The sequence below is a fragment of the Nyctibius grandis genome, chromosome 5 (assembly GCF_013368605.1).
Source record: "Nyctibius grandis isolate bNycGra1 chromosome 5, bNycGra1.pri, whole genome shotgun sequence".
Lineage (NCBI taxonomy): Eukaryota > Metazoa > Chordata > Aves > Nyctibiiformes > Nyctibiidae > Nyctibius > Nyctibius grandis.
This window is the reverse complement of record NC_090662.1, coordinates 42,763,575-42,787,614: the sequence shown is the minus strand read 5'-3', so window position 1 is coordinate 42,787,614 and position 24,040 is coordinate 42,763,575. Positions and strand designations below refer to the sequence as shown.

Here is a 24,040-nt window from a genome sequence, read left to right as displayed (position 1 = left end):
TTGTTTGTTAAACCAGAGGGAACTCAAAGAAGTGATTTTGCAGAAAATTATTTTGGCAGCTTCAGTGGGAAAATTCTGATGTATACCCACGTCCAGCATTGGCATGTTAATACTGACAAGGGAATATGAAAGGCAAACGATAAACCAAAGTCTAGGAAAGTAACACGCAAGCTCCATTAGCGCTGCTAATTCTGAAGTGGGTTGCATCAGTAGCATTCAAAACTATTGTTCCATGTGCTTTAACATCACTTTCAAAAAAATAAGTTTAACACCAACAGTAAAGTGGTTTTAAGAGGTAAACCCACTGAAGTAATTCAAACCACAATTTCAAAATAAGTCATCCAGCTGCGCTTCCTCGGGTCTTTTAAATGCAGTCAAAGCTTTCAGATTTGTGGAAATGAGAGCATGCATGCTTATTAGAGGAGAGAAATGAAAACAGCTATACCATTTAAATTCTCATACTATATGAAAATCAAAGCATCAGTTGTCAATCCAGACTAACTGCTTAGCCCAACCTGCATTCGTTACCAGAATTCAACTTCTACTAGCATAATTTTTAGGCAGTGGCAAGTTTTGAGGAAGGGTGCGGTATTTGAAAACTCAGCACACTCAGGAATTTTGCTTTAATAGAAGCAATTGTTATATTTAGTATCTTAAATCAAAAGCACTGTCTAGTTACCTCATGCTTAAGATGACAACTGCATTCAGAAGCTCTTCTTGAGCGTTGCAGCTGGCAATCAAACTTTCTTTTTTGTTTCAGTCAACATCCAGCCATGGAAGTACTTTCAATAAGAAGTTACAGGGGAATTAATTACAAAAAAAATCCTAAAATGTGTTCCTTTTAGGTGACAAATATCTTTAAAACAATGTTATTTAGAAAATGAACACCATTCTCCAATAGCCTTCGTCACCTACGAGTCATGCGGGATTAGAGATGACTGCCCCATAAACCTCTATACCTTCCAGCACTGCCTAGGTGGTTCCAAAGATGGTCTACGGTCTCTTTATGGTCAACAGCAAGCATCCTCAAAAACAATTTCGTGTCTGACTACAATATGCAAGTTCTTATTTTATGTACATTGTCAATATTTTTCTTCATGCAAACTGTAAAATGGAAAAGTACAAAAAATACTGGCTTAGGGATAGAGAGGATTTCAGACACGACACGCAGCAAAGTGGTATGGCTACACGTCATTGCACCGTAGAGATGTCATGCCTGTGAAAGAGCAGTGTGGTCAGTCACGAATCCTGGCCCACATGCAGCTGACACTTTAATGGAGGTCACAGACACGTGAAGAAGTTTTACCCGTGGCAGTGTCTACAGGCTTCCCTGGATTACTCGGGTCTTCAAGTAGATGAATCAAGCCCATGAAGGTTCTCACGTGCTTAAGTATTTGTGACACCAGGTACTAAGGCAGAAGAGATTGAGTCCTGAGTGGTTGGTTGGTTGGTTTGTTTGTAAACACCCAGGCGGAGTGTCCTTAACTCCTTCATCCCTGGTACCCTTGATTTTCCCCACAAGCAGCGTGGTTTGAGTAATAACTGTTAAAATAACAACTGCAAGTGTTTTCTGCAATACTAGGGATAATGAAGTGGGTAAAACCCATTTTAACCCTGGAAATTCAGAGTAGTGGATTTCCAGAGAAACTGGAGCTAACTACTCAATGAAGATTTATAAACAATAAGGAATGATAAATATGAGTGTGTTAAAAAGGCTAGAAATAGGAATACTTCTACTTGTTTCCAAGAACACCAGGTTTACTACTCAGAACTTACCGTGCATGTTGTTGTACAACACTATAATTACAGGGGAAAAAAAACCCACCTCAAATAAAAGTATTTTTAAAACAGCATTCTATTCTCTCCCCTTATTCATAGTGTTAGTGGAATGTAAAAACATACTAAATAAGCCTCAGACCTTAATTGTCAGTGTTAAAAATCTCCAGGTCAATTCAGTTGCCAATTTGCCACGTGTGTAAATGCGTAAACGAGGGCTGACGTTCTCATCCTTGCAGAAAAAAAAGGCAGTATGTTTTGGTTTTTTTTTTTTCAATTTTTTAAATTAACATGGTACCAGCTAAGAAGTGTTTCTAATTTTACACCTTGTTTTCTGTTTAAATCTGTTTCTCCTGCTTCAACCCAGAGTGCAACATGAAATTAAGTCACAGATTTTAAAAGTCTCCGTATACGCTTACTTAATGGACAAATGAGAGCCACCCTCTTCTTCCCCTTGGAAGGAGCAAAGCACCAGTTCCTTGCTGACGGGTGAGAAGTTTGCTAAAATGAAGCATCTCGCTTTTTTGAAGTATGATGCAGTTGAAAGCAACTATATCATCACAGTAACTTTTTTGAGAACTTAGGTTCTCAATTTCAGCTTAATTGTTTTTAAAGTATCATAGGTATTTAGCAGTATAAGAGACAATTTTTAATGTAATTTGTCTTGCTCCCTTTACCATATCTGTTGTTCATTTCCGTGTGATTAGCTAGGCAGAGGAAAAATGACACTAAAAAACCCCAAGCTCATATAATAAGAAACAATCCCATTTAATTTGAAGATGTATACATCCTTTCAGGAATCCTTAAAAAAAAGAAAGCAAAGACCACAGTGGACCTGTGACAGTAAAAAATGTAACATTAATTGTGGAGTGAGCAAGATGCTTTTGGAAAATTATTCTTTTTAGTCAACTATATGTTTGTATCTGCTCTGATTTGAGAAAAAGTCACCATGTTTTTCAGCTGTCTTAGCCACCATGGGGATTATAGCCATCCTCTTCTTTCAAGTTGAGTAAGCAGTTTGCTTTAATAATAATTCTAATCAATAGGCTTATATTTTTAATGTCTACCATCTTAAAATAGATATAAAAAAAAGTATAGAATGTAAAATTGCTATACACCTGATACAAAACCACAGCAATGCCATTAATGGTCCAATTCCCAAGCATAATTCAATACATGCCAACAAGCTGGTTTTGCACTACACAGAAATACAGGTCAAAATCTAAAAATAAAACCCCACGATTCACTGACATATGTTTTGCTGTCTTTTCTTGCTTTGGTAATTTCAGGTATTTTGACATAGTTTGCATCACCAGAGGCAACTCAATGAGAAGTGGCAGTCACATCAATGAAAAGGAAACTATCGAAACGGTTCAGTTTTTTTTCACTCCACTCTAGAGAACAGTTACAATTTTCAGAACCAGTGTATATTCGTATTTGTTTGCATCTGGAAGTTCAAGTAGTAGTGATCATCAAACGAAATGTGTTTCTGTTTTAAGTGGGAAAATACCAACCTGGAACAAAGCTATGATCAGTTCCAAAACAAGCTTCTTCCACATGTTCCTTCTGTGATGAATTCCCGAAGCATCTTTCTATCATTTGAAATGTTACCCACCCGCCTTTCTAAAAATGATTTGCTAGAGAGGGAATCTGAAACCAAGGTTAACAAACATTTTGGCTGTGGAAACTTTACTGTGGAAAAGAATATAAAACTCTCTCATAAATTTACTTGTCAGCAGCAAAAAGACTCTTCAAGTGTCTTAACCACTGTACAGCTCGATCGTTTTAATACTTCAACTTTTTTTTTTCCATTTTTCATTGTCGAAGAAATAATTTCACAATCTCAAATCAAAGTCAACACTGCAGTGAGGAGAGCTTTTCTACTTTATTACAAAGAGAAGAAGCCTTTATGTGGTCAGAAAATACAAGATTGATCTTTTTTTTTTTTTCTCTTCCTATGAAACGCTGCTGTTCAAACAGCCAGAGTGAATTGTCTCAGTTCACTTCTTTAAGTCCCATCACATTCACTTGGGTATGGATGTCCTTGGCTGCTGAAAATCTGGCCCTTTAGTGCACAGGGCGACAAAGTAGTCCCCTGACCAGCAGTTCCAGAATGTCCCGTTTTCATATATTGCATCCATGCACACCTCCTAAAAATGAGGTACAGCAGGGCAAACATTTTCCAAAATAGATGTCATATATATAATATATACACATTCGTACATACATACCTTTATTCATGTGATGTCCAAAAATTTAAAAAAAATGTACACATTTATTACAAAATCGTAACAAAGACTGGACAGTGTTTTGCTCATTCTGGAAAGATGAAGCTCAGTAATACACAACTCTGGAAACTAACCAGAGACTGTGGCAATATCTTTCTTCTAAACAGTCAGATATTCTTGCATTAAGCTTGGCGAAAACTGCCTTTCAAAAACAGAAGGGGAAGTAAAATGAAGGAAGCAAACCTTGCTCATCTTTCCAAATGAAATACGAGAAGGATCTTCACATAAAAATGCACAAACATTTTTTATTACCAATAGTGCTACAATGAACAATGCAAATTTTGTTGTCTAATTTTTTGTCTTTTTTCTTTTTTTTTGTTTTTACATTTTGGAAAACTAAGTGGTAAACTTTTGTCAGTGTACTCGCTTGTCTTTACAGACCCAAGCTTGTCTGCTGGCAAAAAATAAAACAAAAACAAAAATTCAGACCCTGCTCAAACTAAAAAAAAACAATTACAAATTTAGTTGTTGGGCAGCACATAATTAGTAAGGCAGGACCTCAAATGGTGACCCTTCGCATGAGCCAATTGCCAGATCCTCAAGGAATTAAAACCAGGATGCCTGAGCCACATCAGTTCTGCAGTTATGTTGAGTATTGTGCTGAGACAGCCATACCCCAAGAAAAGGGAAGTCTTTAGAAGGCTTGCTGAGCAGGGTTGTAGTTGAAGGTTGATGGCAGATGAGGCCTTTCTTCTAATTTGTCATATTCCAGATGGAACTCCTACAATTAAAATAAAAAAAAAAAAAAAAAGACAAAACCAAATAAAACAACATATCATTTACCTGTTGAGAACTGTTCGTTCTACCAGCCACACTTGAAAAGCACAAATACGAAAGAGATCAGGTCCTAACTTATCTCAAGGCAGAAACACATGATTTCGCTCTCTGGGATTCTATATTTTAATTATGAAAAAGTCAATATCCTAAGCCATTACACCTGCAACATGTAGGCTCTCCCATTCCTTTTAAATGTTACATTACTCTCAGAACCCTAGTTGTGATCTCAAACAATTTTATATATACATATACACACAACACACAAATATACAATCAAGGCATGAGCTGAGTTATGAATAAAAAAGCTTCTGCCTTTCCACAGTTCAGATGTACAGAGACTTATTTTGGATAACCTGAAGTTCTGGGATATTTTGTGCCATACTACCAGACCCAACTGTAAGTTAAACTAGCTAGGTTTCTCTTTCTTAGTACAAAATTGGGGAACATTATCTAAAATGCTAGAGACAAAGAACTGAAACCTATTTAAGTCAGAATTTAGCAAAATATTCCACCACATTTCATACTCAGATTTCCAGATTTAAGCTTCAGACCCACCCAGCCTTCCTGTACATCCTGAGCTCCTTGTTCCTATATCGCACTTTGCCAGCGTCTTTCAGGAGAAATTCTGCTGGTGTTTTATAAACAGAATAAACCACACAGAATAAAAACCTTTGCCCATGTGCTTGGATGCCACACAGGCTACTGGTTCATAAATAAGCAGCTTTACTGTCTCACTGGCAGAATGACCTGACTTTTGTTTGAGGACGTCTGGTTTGTATAATTGTAAAATATTTCACTGATCCAGTAGGAATTCTTATTCTGACTATAGCAACTACTATTACTAAGACTGCAACCACCCCTGATGTCTAAACGCATCCTGATTATTACAGTGCAAAGCAGTTTCCTGCCTTGTGACCTTAATTTGTGCACACAATCCTAATTAGCGCACTTTGACATTTGGTGCTTGTTACTTCATTCATGCAAAAACGTACAAGGACTTGCTTAAGGCCTTATATTTTTCAGATCCTTTCAGCAGTTTAACGGTGTCTCATCCCCATTTTATTTTCATTCAAGAAGCAGAGTAAGCAGAAGTTTCAGAATTGTTCTTTAACGCCGCTACTTGGTAATTCAACAACAGCTACTCTGGACACACACAGTAATTTATTTTGCCTAACTCAGTGGAACATCATCTGTACCTGCAGAGCAAACTTACCCCACTGTTTTTATATACAGATGAAAACACTCAGAGTAGTGTAGATTATTTTAGAACACTCCCTAAAGTGATTAAGTAGTGTAATATTTCAGTTTTTACAGGCAGATAAACTAAAGACCAAGTCAATGCAAGATCAGAAATAAAATCTAGGAAAGCCAACTCTCAGACCTCTCTTCTTTAAGGCAAAACAAGGTCCATCTAGCATAGAAAGACCATTCAGCATGGTAAGGAAACAAAGCAGGGGTAAATGCTAAGCATTCAGTAAGCCTGTATTCCCCAGAGAATGCTGTCCCTAAACGAGGAAAATCCTAGCAAAACCTATGTGTGGTTACAGCCATCTGCACTAAAGTGCTGCACATCTGCTTCATTTCTGGTTCCCCACTCCCTACTCCAATCAAGGTTTTTTTTTATGTGACTGGGGATTTTTTTGTTTTGGTGGTGGGTTTGTTTGGGCTTTTTTAGGTTACATATACAAGTCAATTGCTTTTGGAATTCCTAATTAACACTGCACATCAGCTGGTGTATGTTCCCTTCTTGTGCAGATACATACATATGTGCTAATACTGAAGAGATGTCTGCTCCCTCCTTTTCTCAGAAGCAAGATCAAGATGTACAACTCTATGTGGGTATATTTTGGTGTCAAAGGATGGTTTGGGTTGGGTGGATCTTCAGTAATTCTAAAGTCATTTTATAATAGCAAAAATACCACTCAAGCTTCTCTCCCATTCATGGCTTTCGAAGTTTCCACTCTGCATATAATCATGGCAGGGTCTGCAGCTTACTATCAATCTATGGTCAGCTGCTGGGGAATTGCTTCTTTAACAAAATTGTAAGCAAAGAGAGCGGTTAATAACAAAAGCTTCAATCAGTTACCTGAACTTCCACATGCTCTGAAATGCCTTCAAAATTACCCATGGAAAATGGCTACTTAAACCAGTAAGACAGTTATCAGTAGCCTAAAAAGGGCTTTCAAAATTTAAGGTGGTTGTGTGCCTCTGTTGGCAGTAGTAGCTGTGAGCAAGGTGCGTGTCCGAAAGAAATGCTCAGGAGCTTGAGCAGTTTTGTGTGCCGCGAGTTGGAAGCCTCTCATTTAGAAGGAGGAACATGATTCCCTACCAAATTTTCTTTAGAAGTACAGGAGTTGATACTTTAAACTGTCATTGACTTTTAAAATAAACAGGCTTAAAACAGCCTTTTTGATGTGCATCCCAGTGTCAGCAATGCTCAAGTCCAGTGCCCAGTAGCATATAAGAACACCTAAAGTTATATACGACAAAACCAAAAAAAGAACTCATTGACCAAATATTTTTCAAAACTGAAAGGCAATTATTTATTACATATAGAAAAATACTTGTTACAGGTATACTTTATGTTTTTGCTTTTGATTCCAGGGGCCACTGTGGTTTATGATGTGAACAGTAGAACTGATATTTTTTAATATAAACAGATACAAATAAAATGTAAAAAAAAGCCATTTATCCACTGACAAACATCTGTTAAATTGTTTCATTTTCCACATGGAAGTAATTATTAAAAATTAAATACCTTTTATTAACCAAGAATAATGAATACTAAATGTGTGTGGAAACTCATAGCACATGCGTGACACTAAATTGTTCTATGCAAAGAAGTCAATCACTTCTCATGTCATCCTGAAAACTTGTTTTGATGGTAAAGTTACAACAGCCTGCATGTGCACAAACAATAATAGGTAAGAATATTAAAGACAGAAGAGAATTGCTTAAGGTGATCCATAGCATTAACAGAGTAAAACAAAACAAAAAGTTAGCCAAATAGGAAGTGTCCTGAGGACAAAATATTCTGGACTGCCTAAGTCCATCAAAGGAGATGGCTGAAAACCCATGGCTAGCTTAAAAATTCCAAATGTGACCAAAAAAGCAGCATTTATACTGGCTTAAAGATGGATACAAAGACCCAAATTTAAATTAGGGGCTGAATTAAAATGCTATGGCACTTCTCTATTAGAAGAACAAATTTAACTTTATAGCAATTATAAAAGTATATCCATTAATATTGATCTTAAAAGGACAGGAAGTAATTTAATATAGGCAGCAACCCTTACAAGCAGATAAACACTAGGAAATTTAACCTTCTTTCCCGTAAAGAATATTACGTTTTATAACTACAAAATCGAAGTAAAAGGGTTTTATAATCTTGTTCCTTAAATGGGATTAATTCTCCCTACTTTTCAAAGGAGAAATTCCAGACCATTTACTTCAAGACTATTTAAATCAGGATTTTAGTAAATGTGCAATTGTAGAAGGCATTTTTGGTCTCATATCCACTTCCCTTCCTCTCTCACTAGTCTCTCCCTCTTGTCTCCTCAAGAGCAGCAAACTATATATATAGCCAAATCCTCAGTGAAAAAAAATCAAAGTGTCTTTAACCATTTTGTACTTTCCACGTGCCCTAGGATGAAAAACAATATATACAGACACATCTGTAACCAGCATTTTCCTGCATTTTGTTTTGCATTTAAGGTGGATTTGAAGTTTATTGTCCTTCATATTTTTTCACTATTTAACACCATGTATCAACATAGAATTAATTTAATTTTATTTCCTGACAGTTTAGGAATTGTCTCATTACTCAACTGTTTTGCTGCATTTCCTTCTTCAGTCTATTATCTATTAGGAATATAAAACCAGAGCCTACTGCTTAATAAAAAAAGATAAATACATTGTTTGATGTTTTCTTGAAAGAAGTTATTCAGTTTACTTTATTGGGCTTTGTTAACACTAATCCAGGACACTATCAAAAAATCTGTTAAACCACATCTGGTTTATGTGTTTACAAACTTAGTCTTAAGATTTTGTAATATTATCTAAAGTAAACAGTTATATTTCACTATCTATTGTAATGCAGTATAATTTAAAATAGGTACAATAAATACATAAGCTCATAATGCATAATGCACCATGTCTGCAAAGCACAACACATTAAAATATGTGCTGCCCTATATTTAAGCATATACACTACAACAGCAGACAAATTTATAAAGCACCTTGAAAAAAAATTTAATTTGCACATATAAGAGTGAGTAATTTACCAGAAATAATTCTTGTCTGACTGCTTCAAAAAAGGACTAATGGAAGCGTTAAGCAGCAATTACTATTGTGGCCTTCTAAGGAACTAATATTCCCAATGTTCACTAATACTGTAGCAGTTACAGTAAGAGACTGCAATTTATCAGAATGTGTTCTTTTTTTTTTTTTCCAGCTTCTTACATTTTTAATTTCCTGAAACATTAATTAATACTTCTGTATTTGTTCGAAAAAAATTACTTGGCCATACTTTGAGTACGAATACTCTGCATTCAAAGCAACACGGAGTTATCAAATACCTCCATTCTTGTTACAGTAAGTCTGCTTTAGTCTTCCTCCAAGGAAACGCCAACTCCAGAAATTAATATCAGAATTAATACAATGCCAAGATCACACCTGACATCTAAATTCTTATTTATCATAGATAGAAACGTCACAGAATTACTTCTACCAAGTGATTCCTTTTCCATGTAACAAAATAGCAATTTTTCCCCAAATCCTTTGCTAGCTTCCTGTGATCAATACACAACTTGCCTGCTGTATTTTGCACCACATTAAAATTAAATAAAAAATTCAAAATAATATTCCAGTTCAAATTTTTACATTAATAAATCACAAGCCTAAAATAAAAGAGATTATATCTTTCTATGGACATTGGGGGGCGGGGGGGGTAATCATGTTCCTTCCTGCTGCAGGTGTGAAACTTTAGAAAATACGATAGTAGCTACCAATTGCTCCTTACTAGCTACCAATTGCTTCTTAATGCTGGGGGAATTATTTTCAGTATGCAAAGTAAAGAGAAGAGAATCGGTGTAGATCTTGGGCAAAATCATTCGGAGAACAGTAGTGATTCGTATCTCTCTTTCACCGCAGTATCTCCAGGAATGCCTACTAGATGAAGCCAGCTCTACTCTAGGAAGGATGTAGTGTGCTAATTAACAACTCAAGCACTGGATGCTGAATTTCAGGATAGCACTCAGGACTCCAAATAGAGAAGAAACTGCCTTAAAAAGTGATGCTTAAGAATCAAGTAGCAGCTTCATACATTTACTACAGGTAGAAAAAGAAGAGAGATTGAAGAGTTTACTATCCTTATACAATGGGCACCACTTCCTCCTAGTAAAAGAAATGTTTCTATATAGGGTAAAAACTCAATTCCATTGACATATGAACCTACGTGAGGCTCTTATTGCTCATACATAAATGGAACATATTCAGTTGAATCCAAAGAAATCTATCCTTTCAAAAGGTAATTACTTCTCACACAGAATCACAGAATGTTAGGGATTGGAAGGGACCTCGAAAGATCATCTAGTCCAATCCCCCTGCCGGGGCAGGATTGCCTAGACCATATCACACAGGAACGCGTCCAGGCGGGTTTTGAATGTCTCCAGAGAAGGAGACTCCACAGCCTCTCTGGGCAGCCTGTTCCAGTGTTCTGTCACCCTCACCGTAAAGAAGTTTTTCCTCAAATTTAAGTGGAACCTCTTGTGTTCCAGCTTGCACCCATTGCCCCTTGTCCTGTCAAGGGATGTCACTGAGAAGAGCCTGGCTCCATCCTCTTGACACTTGCCCTTTACATATTTATAAACATTAATGAGGTCACCCCTCAGTCTCCTCTTCTCCAAGCTAAAGAGACCCAGCTCCCTCAGCCTCTCCTCATAAGGGAGATGTTCCACTCCCTTAATCATCTTCGTGGCTCTGCGCTGGACTCTCTCTAGCAGTTCCCTGTCCTTCTTGAACTGAGGGGCCCAGAACTGGACACAATATTCCAGATGCGGCCTCACCAGGGCAGAGTAGAGGGGGAGGAGAACCTCTCTCGACCTGCTGACCACACCCCTTCTAATACACCCCAGGATGCCATTGGCCTTCTTGGCCACAAGGGCACATTGCTGGCTCATGGTCATCCTGCTGTCCACTAGGACCCCCAGGTCCCTTTCCCCTACGCTGCTCTCCAACAGGTCTGTCCACAACTTGTACTGGTACATGGGGTTGTTCTTGCCCAGATGCAGGACTCTACACTTGCCCTTGTTATATTTCATTAAATTTCTCCCCGCCCAACTCTCCAGCCTGTCCAGGTCTCTATGAATGGCTGCGCAGCCTTCCGGCGCGTCAGCCACTCCTCCCAGTTTTGTGTCATCAGCGAACTTGCTGACAGTGCACTCTAATCCCTCATCCAAGTCATTAATGAATATATTGAATAGAACTGGTCCCAGAACCGACCCTTGAGGGACTCCGCTAGACACAGACCTCCAACTGGACTCTGTCCCATTGACCACCACTCTCTGGCTTCTTTCCTTCAGCCAGTTCACAATCCACCTCACTACCCGATCATCCAGACCACACTTCCTCAGTTTAGCTGCGAGGATGCTGTGGGAGACCGTGTCAAACACTTTACTGAAATCGAGATAAACCACATCCACAGCTTTACCATCATCTATCTACTGGGTAACATCCTCATAAAAGGCTATCAAGTTGGTTGAGCATGACTTCCCGTTGGTGAAGCCATGCTGAGTGCCCCTAATGATCCCCCTATCCTTGATGTGCCTAGAGACAGCACCAAGAACAAGTTGCTCCATCACCTTTCCAGGGATGGAGGTGAGGCTGACCGGTCTATAGTTACCCGGGTCCTCCTTCTTGCCCTTTTTGAAGACTGGAGTGACATTCGCTTTCCTCCAGTCCTCAGGCACCTCTCCCGTTGCCCACGACTTAGCAAAGATGATGGAGAGTGGCCTAGCAATGACTTCCGCCAGCTCCCTCAGCACCCGCGGGTGCATCCCATCAGGGCCCATGGATTTATGGACATCCAGGTTGCTTAATTGGTCCCTGACCCAGCCCTCATCAACCAAGGCAGATTCCTCCTCTATCCTGACTTCTTCTGAGGCCTCAGGGGTCCGGGGCTCCTCAGGACAGCCTCCAGCAGTATAGACAGAGGCAAAGAAGGCATTCAGTAACTCCGCCTTCTTTTTATCCTCTGTCTCCAGGACCCCCACCTCATTCATCAGTGGGCCTACATTGCCTCTAGTGTTGGCTTTACCTGCAGTGTATTTGAAGAAGCCCTTTCTGTTGTCCTTGACCTCTCTTGCAAGGTTTAATTCCAAGGAGGCCTTAGCTTTCCTAGTTGCCTCCCTACATCCTCTGACAACAGACTTATATTCCTCCCAAGTGGCCAGCCCCTCCTTCCACGATCTGTACACCCTCTTCTTCCACTTGAGTTTGCCCAGCAGTTCCCTGTTTAACCATGCAGGTCTCCTGCTACCCTTCCTTGACTTCCTACCTGTTGGGATGCTCTGATCTTGAGCTCGGAAGAAGCAGTCCTTGAATGCTAACCAACTATCTTGGGCCCCCTTACCTTCTAGTACCCTGTCCCATGGGATTTCCCCTAGCAATTGCTTGAAAAGGCCAAAGTTGGCCCTCCTGAAGTCCAGGGTTGTGATTCTGCTAGCTATTCTGGTCCTGCCACATGAGATCCTGAACTCTACCATCTCATGGTCACTACAACCAAGGCTGCCCTCAACCTTCACCCCTTCAACCAGACCCTCCTTGTTAGTGAGGATAAGATCCAGCAGCGCTCCTCTCCTAGTTTGCTCATCCACCATTTGCATCAGAAAGTTATTATCAACGCACTGGAGGAACCTCCTGGACTGGGGATGGCTGGCTGAGTAGGCCTCCCAGCAAATATCAGGGTAGTTGAAATCCCCCATGACAACCAGGCCCTGTAATTGCGAGACTGCTCTCAGCTGCCTGTAGAAGGCCTCATCACCGTCCTCATCCTGATCCGGTGGCCTGTAATAGACACCCACAACAGTATCACCCCTGCCAGCCTGCCCCTTAATTCGCACCCACAAACTCTCAACTCGCTCCTGATCCGCCTCTGGACAGAACTCAATACATTCTAGCTGCTCACTCACATAAAGAGCAACTCCACCACCTCTCCTTAGCGGCCTGTCTTTCCTGAACAGGACATAGCCATCCATGACCACATTCCAGTCATGCGAGACATCCCACTCCTTTCTCCTCTGATGATCTTACGTAATAAAAAACGAGCTTTAAACAGCGTCTTGGTATACCAAGCAGCAAATAAATAATTCAAGTAGAAATTAAAACTTCCCTTTTGTTTGGGTTTTCTTTTGAGGGGAGTGATGCTTTTACTTAGAAATGCTGGCAGTACCTTGCACATATGAAAAACCATACAAGTAGGGCTTGCCATTAAACCCCTCAGTTACAAAATCTTGCTTTTCTTACTGTCACAGGAAAGGCGGCAGAGGCAACAAGTCACACATGCAAACGGACTGAAGAGCCCCCCATATCATTTGGGGCAACTAAAACATTAATTTCTGAGGGGAGCTTGCACAGACTAAGCAAATTTACTGGGGGGAGGGGAGGGGAGGGAAAAAAGAACATCATACCTAGTTAATCTCTAGATGATGGCAAACTTCAGTATACTAGCTAGGAAGAAATGTAATGCACTTAACAGAGGGGAGAACACTGAACTCTATTCCCTTTAATTTAAAGTTGATGTTTAAAAACAAATCAACAGATGTATAACTATTTAATGCAATATTTCATAGTTTCCAAGTGCATAGATGCAACTTGCTCACAGAAATGAAATGCCTTTTCAGCAAACAATAAGTTAAGCTCAGGTGAAAAGATTTCTGAATAAAAAAATACCTAAGCACATGGAACCATAAAACATAGTTCCAACATGCTGGAATCACATCTGTTGAGTGCAAGGCTTCAAGACTAATCTGGTCTGATCTGTTAAGTGTTTTTTAGAGAAGAGGAAGTGTGTGATACCATCTCTACAGAAGGTCTGAAATGGAAGTTTTACGTTCGCTCTTTCATCGATGAATCCAACATGCCGGTTAAAACTAGAAGCAAAATCATGCCACATCCATAAAGTCTCATATAACCAAACTTAAGTGGGGAATGAGATTCTTGACAAACCATTTAACTCAAGCAGACTCTAGATAGGTGTAATGGTTGTATGTGTATTGTGAGTTTATCTTTTTTTCAGCTCCAGCTGAGGCTGAATGCATCACCTTGTATGGCAGGCTATTTTCAAAAGAACACACCTCTTGCCAGGTTAGTGAACGTTAGCACTCCTCAGTTCTCAAATAGTGTTTTGGCACACATCTGCATTAGAAAAATCTTTGCTTTAGTGGAGAAGAGAAACCACAGAAATCGGGATCCAGCAAGGAAAAGGCATTGTACAAGATGGTCTTAAAGGCTGGAATTTGAAGCTGGATGGTCTTAAAAGTTGGAAGATACTGAAAACTAATTATCTTTGGGGGAAAGCGGAGAAAATGAAGCACAATTCTATGAATTTCTTCAGCGAACAAGTAAAGGGGGAACATTACTGACAGCATTAATGGACAGAAAGGAACAGATTATCAGAAGTAGGGAGAGAGAAGACTGTATCTTTCAGATTTTTTCTAATGCCTCTTGGTCTAGAATACAGAAAAACAAGCACGATGAAAATATGCCTCCACCTTAAAGGAACTGATTTATTTCAAAGTACTCTGATCTTCAAACAACAGAGCACAAAAGTCCTGCAGTACGCTCAAGGAGAGACAATATCTGGGGAGGGGGGTGAACAACCCAAAACCTCAAAAAAAAAAAGAACACCCCCCCATAAAACAGCCCCCATACCTATTTTTACTTCCAAAGTGACATGCAGGAGCTCCCTATTGAATTTTCTACAGCAAAACAGTAAAATATCTGCAAGCACAATTTCTAGAGTGCCAAATAATGCTTTCTATTCTATAATTCTGTACTCGAAAACAGCTTTCCATCTAAACAAAACTCATAATATACAAGTTATACATCCTTCTACCTCCCAAAGAACACAGCAGATAGAGAGACATCTCCTCCTTTTCCACAAACAAGTTAGTGTTTTCGGCAATCTCTGTTCCCTCACACATCAGAAATTAAGATAATCAACTTAAACAACAGAAGGTTAAAAAGTTTGAGATTTTTGTGGGGGAGGTTGGGTTTTACTTTTGTCCTTTTAAAAATACACAGTTGACAGACTTAAAAAATCTGCACAAGGGAAAAGAGATACCTTAGCTACTTTCCTCCAGTTAAGACAGTCAAAGAAGTAATATGTTCCCCTCTCGTATGTGTTGGTTTTCATTGTTGGCTCCATGCCGGGTGCCCTGGTGATCCATACTCGTTCTTCTTTGTGGTATCTCCAATCCCGGTTAAATCTTTCATTTTTAATAGGAAGGAAAAATAATTTTTAGTGTTAGTTATCTGACTTTGACTTCATAAAATACAATTCTAAGGGTTTCAATCAAAGCCACACAATGCATTCAAAACCAAAACAAAATTTCTAAGACGTCATTATACTGCAATCTCATACCTCTTCCATACAATTATTACACCTCAAACTAATCACGTATGAAACTTTTAAGAAGTCTGTTAGGTTCAAACAACAAATCCTTTTTATGATTATTTACTGTGTTTCATTTTGCTGAAGATAAGTTAGATGTTTAATGATGACTGGCACTTGCCACTTTTTCACAGTGCTTCATAATAATACAAAATCTGAGACAGATTTTTGATTTCTGCTATATGAATGGAAAAAAAAAGTACAAAATGGAACCAAGGTTGGAGGAGGTATTTAAAAAAAGTTTTCCAGCTTCAGATTGACTAAGCTTCTGTTTTCAAGTGTCTAACTTGCTGGGGTTTTTTCTACATCTACTACTTCATTACTGCAATAGATTAAATCATATAAGACTGACAAAATAGTTCGAACGTACAGCTCTACTGCTGCTAATAGCTGTAATACATCTCCTCCATTCATGTAATAGAGATAAAACAGGAGATCTTCTCCATATCGGCCAAGTTTTATTGCAGCCAGCTGCAAAAGATTGAAGAAAACGAGGATGAAAAATCACAATAGATAAATGTTTTAAGACATACTATCCCACTTAAATAACACAAGGATACATCCAGAATGTGCTTCCATCCTAAGTGTGTTGCAAATGATACTCTAATATTAAATGAGTACAATTATTAAAACAATCATTTCCCTTCACTTTTAATTAACCTTTCCAACTTAAAAGATACAACAGAAAGATAAACAGAAATAATGAATCAGCAAGACAGAATTTTCTCCCCGCACCTGTGTGTAATCTACTTACTTTTTTTTTTTAATATTAAACAACAAACCAAAACCATTTGCTCACTTCATAGTCTATTAAGTAACATTACTACAACTTCCTACAATATTTCTTAGTGATCCCTCTTATGGAACTACAATAGTTGAAAGAAAAATATATCTAAGAAAAAAAAAATCCCTATTCATGTAGATATGGAAAGCAACAGATATATGTGAGAATATCTTGAACTGCAATTCTGAGCTTATCTCAAGAAGAAATATCTCAATTTAATATGGCATTTGAACATTACAGTATATGGATTATAAGAAACTTCTGCTTTGCATGACGGGCATACTCTTAAAAACATGTGTTCTTTAGCTAACTACGCCCATTCTCAGTTTTGTCTTCCCTTTCTTTTTCTAAGGTGGAATGGGCATGATGTGTTCAATTAGCCAGTTAATGCATCACTGTTCCTAAAAAGGATTGAGGACATCCATAAAATGCACTGATTTTGAACATTACTTATCTGAAAGAAAATCTAGAAAATTACCGGTAATAAATTAACAAAAAATAAGCACACACACACGTACTCACCTTATCCCTAATGTGAATGTTAGTTAAGTATTCAGATGGAACATGGAAGTCTAAAAAAGAATCGGAATTGATGCAACTATTAAGACATGTAAAAGAATATAATTTGAAAATATTAATATTGAATTAAATAGTTATTTCTCTCTTACCGATGTCTTGAGGTCGACAAGGTGATGATGCCCAGGGTGACGCAAATTTGGGATAAAGATTTCTGAAGAAAAAGAAAAGCACAGATTTATCAAAATTAAAACAAAAAAAACCAAAACAAAACAAACAAGCAAAAAATCCCCACAACCAACCCCGCAAACCTAAAAACCATACCAAACGACCAAAATCACTACCTGGGGTGAGAAGAAAGGAGAAAGTATATTTCCAGTCCACTTTCCTAAAATAGTTACATTTATTCATTTTCTTTTTAAGACATGGAGTAAGATTGTTTTAAACTGCCATGGGAGTCTACAGGGCCAAGATTTCCTTTTTAATCTATCATTCATTTAACTTAAGTGCCAGGGATCCTAACCCTTTTTAGGGATCCAATTTTACACAGGGTTTCAATTTGTGTAGGAACAGCTGCCACAAACCTGGCGGGTTCTGATTTATTAGCCTATTATTTACAAGGGGAAGAAAAGCTTATACTGGCAGATACTTTTTTTTTTTAAACTAACAAGTAGAGATTTTACTACTCTTCTAAATCTCAGTGACAACAAATAAACTGCATCCCAGCACAACAGGAACATAAGTTTATTATGATTTAATATTTTTCTTTCATATAGATTTTGCTAACATATATTAAAAAAAAGGAGCCGTTAGTTTAATAAAGAGAAAATTATGAACCTTCCAACTCTACTACAATGACTGACATACTGAGGAATGAGTTTTCTAATTAACAGGTAAAGAACTGAAAAAAAGGACTGAGCAAAATGTACTTCTGGCAGGTAGCTACAGCCTGCTTTTAATTATCCATGATAGCATGTTATTATGTGGCAAGTTTTGTAAATGAAACTTGAGTATGGTACACCCTACCAAATCCTTGCTTCCTTCTTGTCAAAGGCCTAATAATTACTATAAAAAACATGTCGGAAACCTACTAAATTACCTGGACACAACCAACTCCCAGCTGAGCTAGATGGGCCAAAACCTACACCGATCAAGTGGTATCAATCTTACTCTATGCTAACTAATCCGACTCTACGCTAACTAATCTTACTTTTAGCAAAAACTTATGCTTTAGAGCCTGAAGGAAGATTTCAGTGGCAAAATCTGCAGATGTTTAAAGTAACAAAACCATTCCTTCTACTGAAGGCATGGATAGGCATTGCTCCAAGAAGAGGGGTATCATGCGTGCCCTAGAGGTTTGGTTTCCTAGGGCAAAAAATTCCAGCATTTTACAGACTCAGAGTGCACCTCTGTACGCAAGAAAAACTGAAGGAGTCTGTGCACAGTGTTTCCCCTATGATACAATAAAATTCTACTCATTTAACATTTTTCAAGGAGGTAATGGACAGCCACAGTCCATTTGATGAATATTTCAGAAAGCTTCAGAACATGAACAAACAGCTACACAATGTCTAAAGAATTAAATGAAGTAATGCCATTTTTTCATTTTTGTTTATGTACAATTTTAAGTTATCCTAAGGAATTAAAAGCATATTTCTTAACAGAGAAATACAGGACTGTACAGCCAATACATAATCATTCTGTCAACAACTGAAATAAATCTTAACCTACCTGCACAGAAAATCTATATAAAAATCAGGAGTTAGAAGGGTTAATTCAAACCTTTATAGATAGATACAGAATTCTAAAATTTTGTTTCTAAACACATAGCACAATAAGTGTGCTTTTAAGTCAGACAGGCATTTTTACCATCAGAACTACCTCACAAGGCAGAAAAATTCAGCTTTCCACATGCAAAATGCTTTTAGTTTTCCAAAGGACAATTCATAAAGCAAGCAAAGGATGTTTAACATAAGGCAAGATGGAAGGCCAGACACTGAGGACTGCACAGGCTGTTTGCAAAGCTTTTCTGTAGTATAAAATAAAACTAACTTTATGATACAGAACTGTCTGGATTAAATATTAACCCTATCCCCTCCACTCAAGACCCTAAATACCCTATATACAGTAATCAAATGTTAAAAATGTTAAAAATCCAGCTATTTACAGCATAGCTGCTAAGGGAAAGCAACAGCATGCCAGGTATACATACGGTTCATGTACAAACACATGCTAATAATTTGGATGCTGTACGCAGGAGCTGCATAACACAGCTACAAGTCATCACAGCATCAAAGGATGTTTAGTATACCTCTGCAATGAGGTACTACATAGACCTTTGAGGTTTTACGTAGACTTTCCAATAGGTATATGAAGCTTAAGCTTTATGCTAGTCATTAAAACTAATGAATAACATTGAATAAAATATGAAATAGTATCACCAAAAGTAGTATCACCACTACTATTCTGCATGTGAACACCTCGAGAAAGCAGCTGTATAACCAAACGACATAACCAGATTCCACCTGTGTCTAGGAACAACTCAAGAATTCAGATACAGATGTACTTGAAATTATTTAAATGAGCAAAGGCATTCTACTTTCAGCTGATTAGCCTCAAATTAAGTCTGAGCAATCTGTATTAAGAACAGTAAATTACTTAAGCATTGTGTAGATCCAGAAGACCAGTCTCCCAGTCAGCGCTGTAGGCTCTGGGACTACCAAGAAAAAGCAGCAACCCATTGCCAGTATAACTGTTCTTTATGCATTCTTTTTATGTTGTGGGAGAAGGGAGTGGGGAAACTACTGGATTCAACGGAGAAGTGACCTGCGAGACTAACACTACACGTGAAGAAAACACTACGTTAATGTAACACATTCTGCAAATAACTACAATTGACTTTGGACAACAGTTTTGAAATATTTTTAGAAATGCCAATAGCATAATAATTTGGCTAAGTTTTGATGCAAGCTCTACAGAAAGAATTTCTGGAAGTGGTAATTTCTAAAAAGTTACTTCTCTAGAAATACGTAAATCAATGCCAATTATTTCAAGACAGAAAAATCAGAAGCCATTTTTCCTATGCTTTCCCTCTTACCTTGATATCCACATTCATCCATGTTCCCTGAACTCATGGATTCAGAGTGCAGTTCCATATACATTTGTGAAACATGGAAACTGCGCATGTGTATGCTGTTGGGTCTTTGTTTTGTCAATATATTATGAGCAAACTTTGAAATGCATATACTACCCTATTAATAAGGCTAACGCTATGTAAATCTCTGCTGAAACAAAATGATGGGAGACTCTCAGCTGAAAGTCAGAGTACCAGAAATTAAGCTTCTGTCACAGTTACAGTCACCTAGAAGATAAGCGGTTTTGTCCAAACTGAGCTAGGTTCCTTCTGTAACTAGTGGAGAAAGAGAGGCACCCTGGGCTGGTGATTCATTTCATCTATCTTAAGCACTTATCTTACCACCAGTGCAGTTGCTAACTGCTTTTCTCTCCACTGCCTCTATAGGAAGCCTAGATGACTAAACTTAGGGGAACCGAATGACTAGAAGTAAACTATAAAACTACGTTTTCATTTAAATTAATCTTCAATGCAGGGTAATACTGCAGATGCCCTTTTCATTATTACATTAATATAAATCGAATTTACCCCCTAAATTGCTGAGAGTTAAGTGTAGATATCCTTAAGGAACACTATTATTTGAAAAATAACATATACATGAAATTTATTAACAATACACTGTCAATTCCTTGAAGAAAGTCCTAAAGAAGTTAGGAGAATAAGCAAAGCCACTAGGTTAATTGAAAGCTTGCATAACAAGATCCCAGTATGCCTTGAAGCACAGTTTTCTTGTTTATGAAAATTTTATTTTACTGTCATTACATTTTCAAATTTTACTTGCTGTAATATCTTGTGGGTTTGATAGTTGTGTGAGCTAAGTGAGCCTATCGTGAAAGACAGCATAATAAAAGCAAAACTAAAGATAGTACTAAAAACCAGAAACTTACTCAGGAGAGTTGAGATTGAGACCTAGTGTTGTTAAATCACTTCCTAATGCAAGATGTACCATTCCTGGGTCTGTCTCTGCTGCCCTGATGAATGTTAACAAGCCAATCATTCCAAACTGGTCCGTCACCATCCCTTGAGGAATGTTGGTAACCCGACCTGGGCAAGAAGAAAAAATTAATTTTCTCCTTCAAGAAGTGGAGGAATCAACAAGGTAATTCAAATGACGCTCAAAATTTCTAAAGAAGAAAAAGTGGAATGACACATACCATCAGGTAACACCTGGATCCCTTTTTTCTGCTGGTTGTTGTTTTGCGTAGTTGAACTTTTATCTCCAGGAAACTTGGGCCCATCTGTGCTGGATGATGTTTTGCCTGATGTACTCAAATTCTATTAAAAGTAATTTGCAGAGTTGGTATGATGGAAACAAATCAAAACGGAAAACCTTGTTGACCTTATCTTTCAGTCAAGCGCTCTAAACCAGTATGTCAAACCACTCTAATAAATTAGGCACTAAAATGGAACCAAGCTCAAGCTTTTGAGTTCTGCTGACAAACCTCAAGTAATATTTCCCACTTCGTAAAGTATACTTGTCATACAATAAAAGCTATTCAAGAGCCTATAGCTTGCAGTCTAAAAGGATAAGAAAATGTTTTACACCTGAGTTTGAATACACAATAGATAACCCAAGTGCCTGTGACTAGAGAATACTTTGGCCTCATCACATCGTGTATTTTTCCCATATAGTCTCACTCCCACATACCACTCCATGATGTAGCAACAGATAATAACTCAAGCCAATTTCAGGTACAAGCAACATACAGTTGGAACATTTGCAGCTATCAGGAAAGAGATGTAAACTCTACGTCTGGCAAGAAAACTGTGATTGCGCTCCAGGAGCCCATATACTGACAAAAGATCCCTTCCATCACTATTACTTCTTACTCTACTAGCATTTAAAACAAGTCTGCAATAACACAATGTAATCACATTTACTCCCTCCTTCCTTACTGTATTCAACACTAACTGCATCAGAACGTTTCCACATGCTAAACCTGGCCACAACATTTGGGGCCTAGGCTTCCCCCCATCCCTTTTTTGAACAGCTGCATTTTTCAGTTTTCACATGAGTTTACAGTCACATCTACTACCTACTCATCAGTATTTATGCCACTCTGGTTAACATGTTTTTTTGACAAGGGGTAATGGTTTTAAACTGAAAGAGGGTAGATTTAGGTTAGATATTAGGAAGAAATTCTTTACTGTGAGCGTGGTGAGACACTGGAACAGGTTGCCCAGAGAAGCTGTGGATGCCCCCTCCCTGGCAGTGTTCAAGGCCAGGCTGGATGGGGCTTTGAGCAACCTGGGCTAGTGGAAAGGTGTCCCTGCCCACGGCAGGGGGGTTGGAACTAGATGATCTTTAAGGTCCCTTCCAATCCAAACCATTCTATGATTCTATAAATGAGAACATTTTGTCAAATACTGTAGAAAACTGCTCTCTGACATCCAAATTGTATTCACCTTTCATTTGTAATAAAAAAGTAATTTTTTTATTACAAATCTTTCAGAGTAAATAATGAAAAAAACCCATAATCTTATGATCTAAACTATATATTTAATGCACGATAATTACAACACTTAAGATACAATGTATCCCACTAGTCTACAACATACCCATGAATGCAATGGTCTCTATTAAAAGAACTTGTTCCCTGTGTTTCATCTCCCCATCAAGAATTTTAACTGAAGTGATATTGTACCACCTAACTTTTAATGGGGATTTGACAGCTTTGAAGAGAGATGTTATAATGTATAAATTACTACTACTGATGAGAGGCACCAACAGCAAAAAATAAGCTGTAATTGGTAGAAAAAGACATTATTGCAGAACTTGAAATCTATCTATCAATTCTCAAAAATAAATTTTGAGGTGTTCTTGAAAGTTCCCCCCTGGCCCCTCCCCTAAATACAAAAGGGTACACAGAAGTCATACGAAATCACAAAAGCAAGGTCGCAGCGACTGTTGGGACCAAAAAACTTCCTGAGAAATTCCATTTACATAGTTATATATGAAATGTTGCTTATGCAAAATTTCTCGTTAATTTAGAGGGGCAAGTCTGAAAATCTTGTATTGCAAATATAGCCACTACTCATTTTAAAATATCATCAAAGAAGTATGAACACTCAAAATAAAAGAAGATCTAATGTTTACTTACAGATTTATTGTCATCATTACTCGATGTTGGGTCTTTGTAGCTGGAGCCTGGTAATGCTGGAAAATCTTCATTGTGTATTGAAAAGTCCTGGGACTGCTCACTTGCTGGTTTTGTTACCATTCCAACTATCATCAAAATAAAAGCAGGAATAACATTAAATGACTGCTAAGTAAAGAGTTTTCTGCTGTTGATCTTGCTTACTGTCCATTTTCACTATGTGCAAGCTGTACAGCATAAATGACTTTCAAAAAAACAGGTAAACCAAAACAAAGCATATTTATTTAAACATCCACGCAAATAAGAGGCTTTGGTCTAATATAAGTGTGAGCTGAGAAACACTACGGGTTAAATTCAGAGACACATCCACTGCTTTAAGAATGAAGCCCAGTACTTTTACCAGGAACAGCACCTGTTTTGCACATCTAAATAATCACATAATATTTACAGGCATTATTAAAGCGGTATTTAAGGAAATCTACCGATGAAGGAAGGATGTACTGCTTTTAAGACTATAATACATTTTTCCTCCATCCCCTATTTGCATGAAGGATTTCTTAGCATAATCTCTTTAGAAGCATGTATTCTTAAAGGATGCCCAGCTAACTTGCAACAGAACATATTACCAATGAAATACTTGCCTGTGACATAAGAACGACTCCTACTTTCAGTATGAAAACTGAAAGCATTTAGCTTGCAACTCTCAGTGCTCTGACCCTAATTTAAAAAAAGTAGGCCAGTCACATTGGAACATGGATTCCAACTACTGAAAAACAACTTTTTTTTTTTTTTTAAATGCCAGTTAAAAAAAAAACAAACAAACAAAACCAAAACCAACCAACCAAAAAAAAAAAAAAAACAACCAAAGAAAAGCCCCCACACCATGCACCCATGGGCAAATATTCTTTGCTGAGAGACAGAGAAGTACTACAGCGCTTTGGTTGCAAACAACACTGCACTACAGGAAGAGAAGACAGAAGTAGTCCAGGGCCTATT

At 37.9% G+C, this 24,040-nt stretch overlaps 1 protein-coding gene across 4 annotated transcripts in view; it reads right to left on the bottom strand.

Annotated features, from left to right (window-relative positions):
- Positions 1–3,546: 3,546 nt before the first annotated feature.
- CNOT2 (CCR4-NOT transcription complex subunit 2) overlaps positions 3,547–24,040 on the bottom strand; it is a 106,132-nt gene continuing 85,638 nt past the window's right edge. For 3 of the 4 annotated variants that reach the window (XM_068400739.1, XM_068400736.1, XM_068400737.1), the window contains 8 exons: positions 23,048–23,172; positions 21,101–21,221; positions 20,834–20,990; positions 16,966–17,027; positions 16,820–16,869; positions 15,884–15,984; positions 15,184–15,328; positions 3,547–4,785 (listed from right to left, as the gene is read on the bottom strand). In XM_068400739.1, coding sequence (XP_068256840.1) covers positions 4,699–4,785; positions 15,184–15,328; positions 15,884–15,984; positions 16,820–16,869; positions 16,966–17,027; positions 20,834–20,990; positions 21,101–21,221; positions 23,048–23,172 — 848 coding nt within the window. In that variant the 3' untranslated portion in view covers positions 3,547–4,698. Of the gene's footprint in view, positions 4,786–15,183; positions 15,329–15,883; positions 15,985–16,819; positions 16,870–16,965; positions 17,028–20,833; positions 20,991–21,100; positions 21,222–23,047; positions 23,173–24,040 lie in introns of those variants that run through there. The other variant, XM_068400738.1, reaches the window with a different exon arrangement.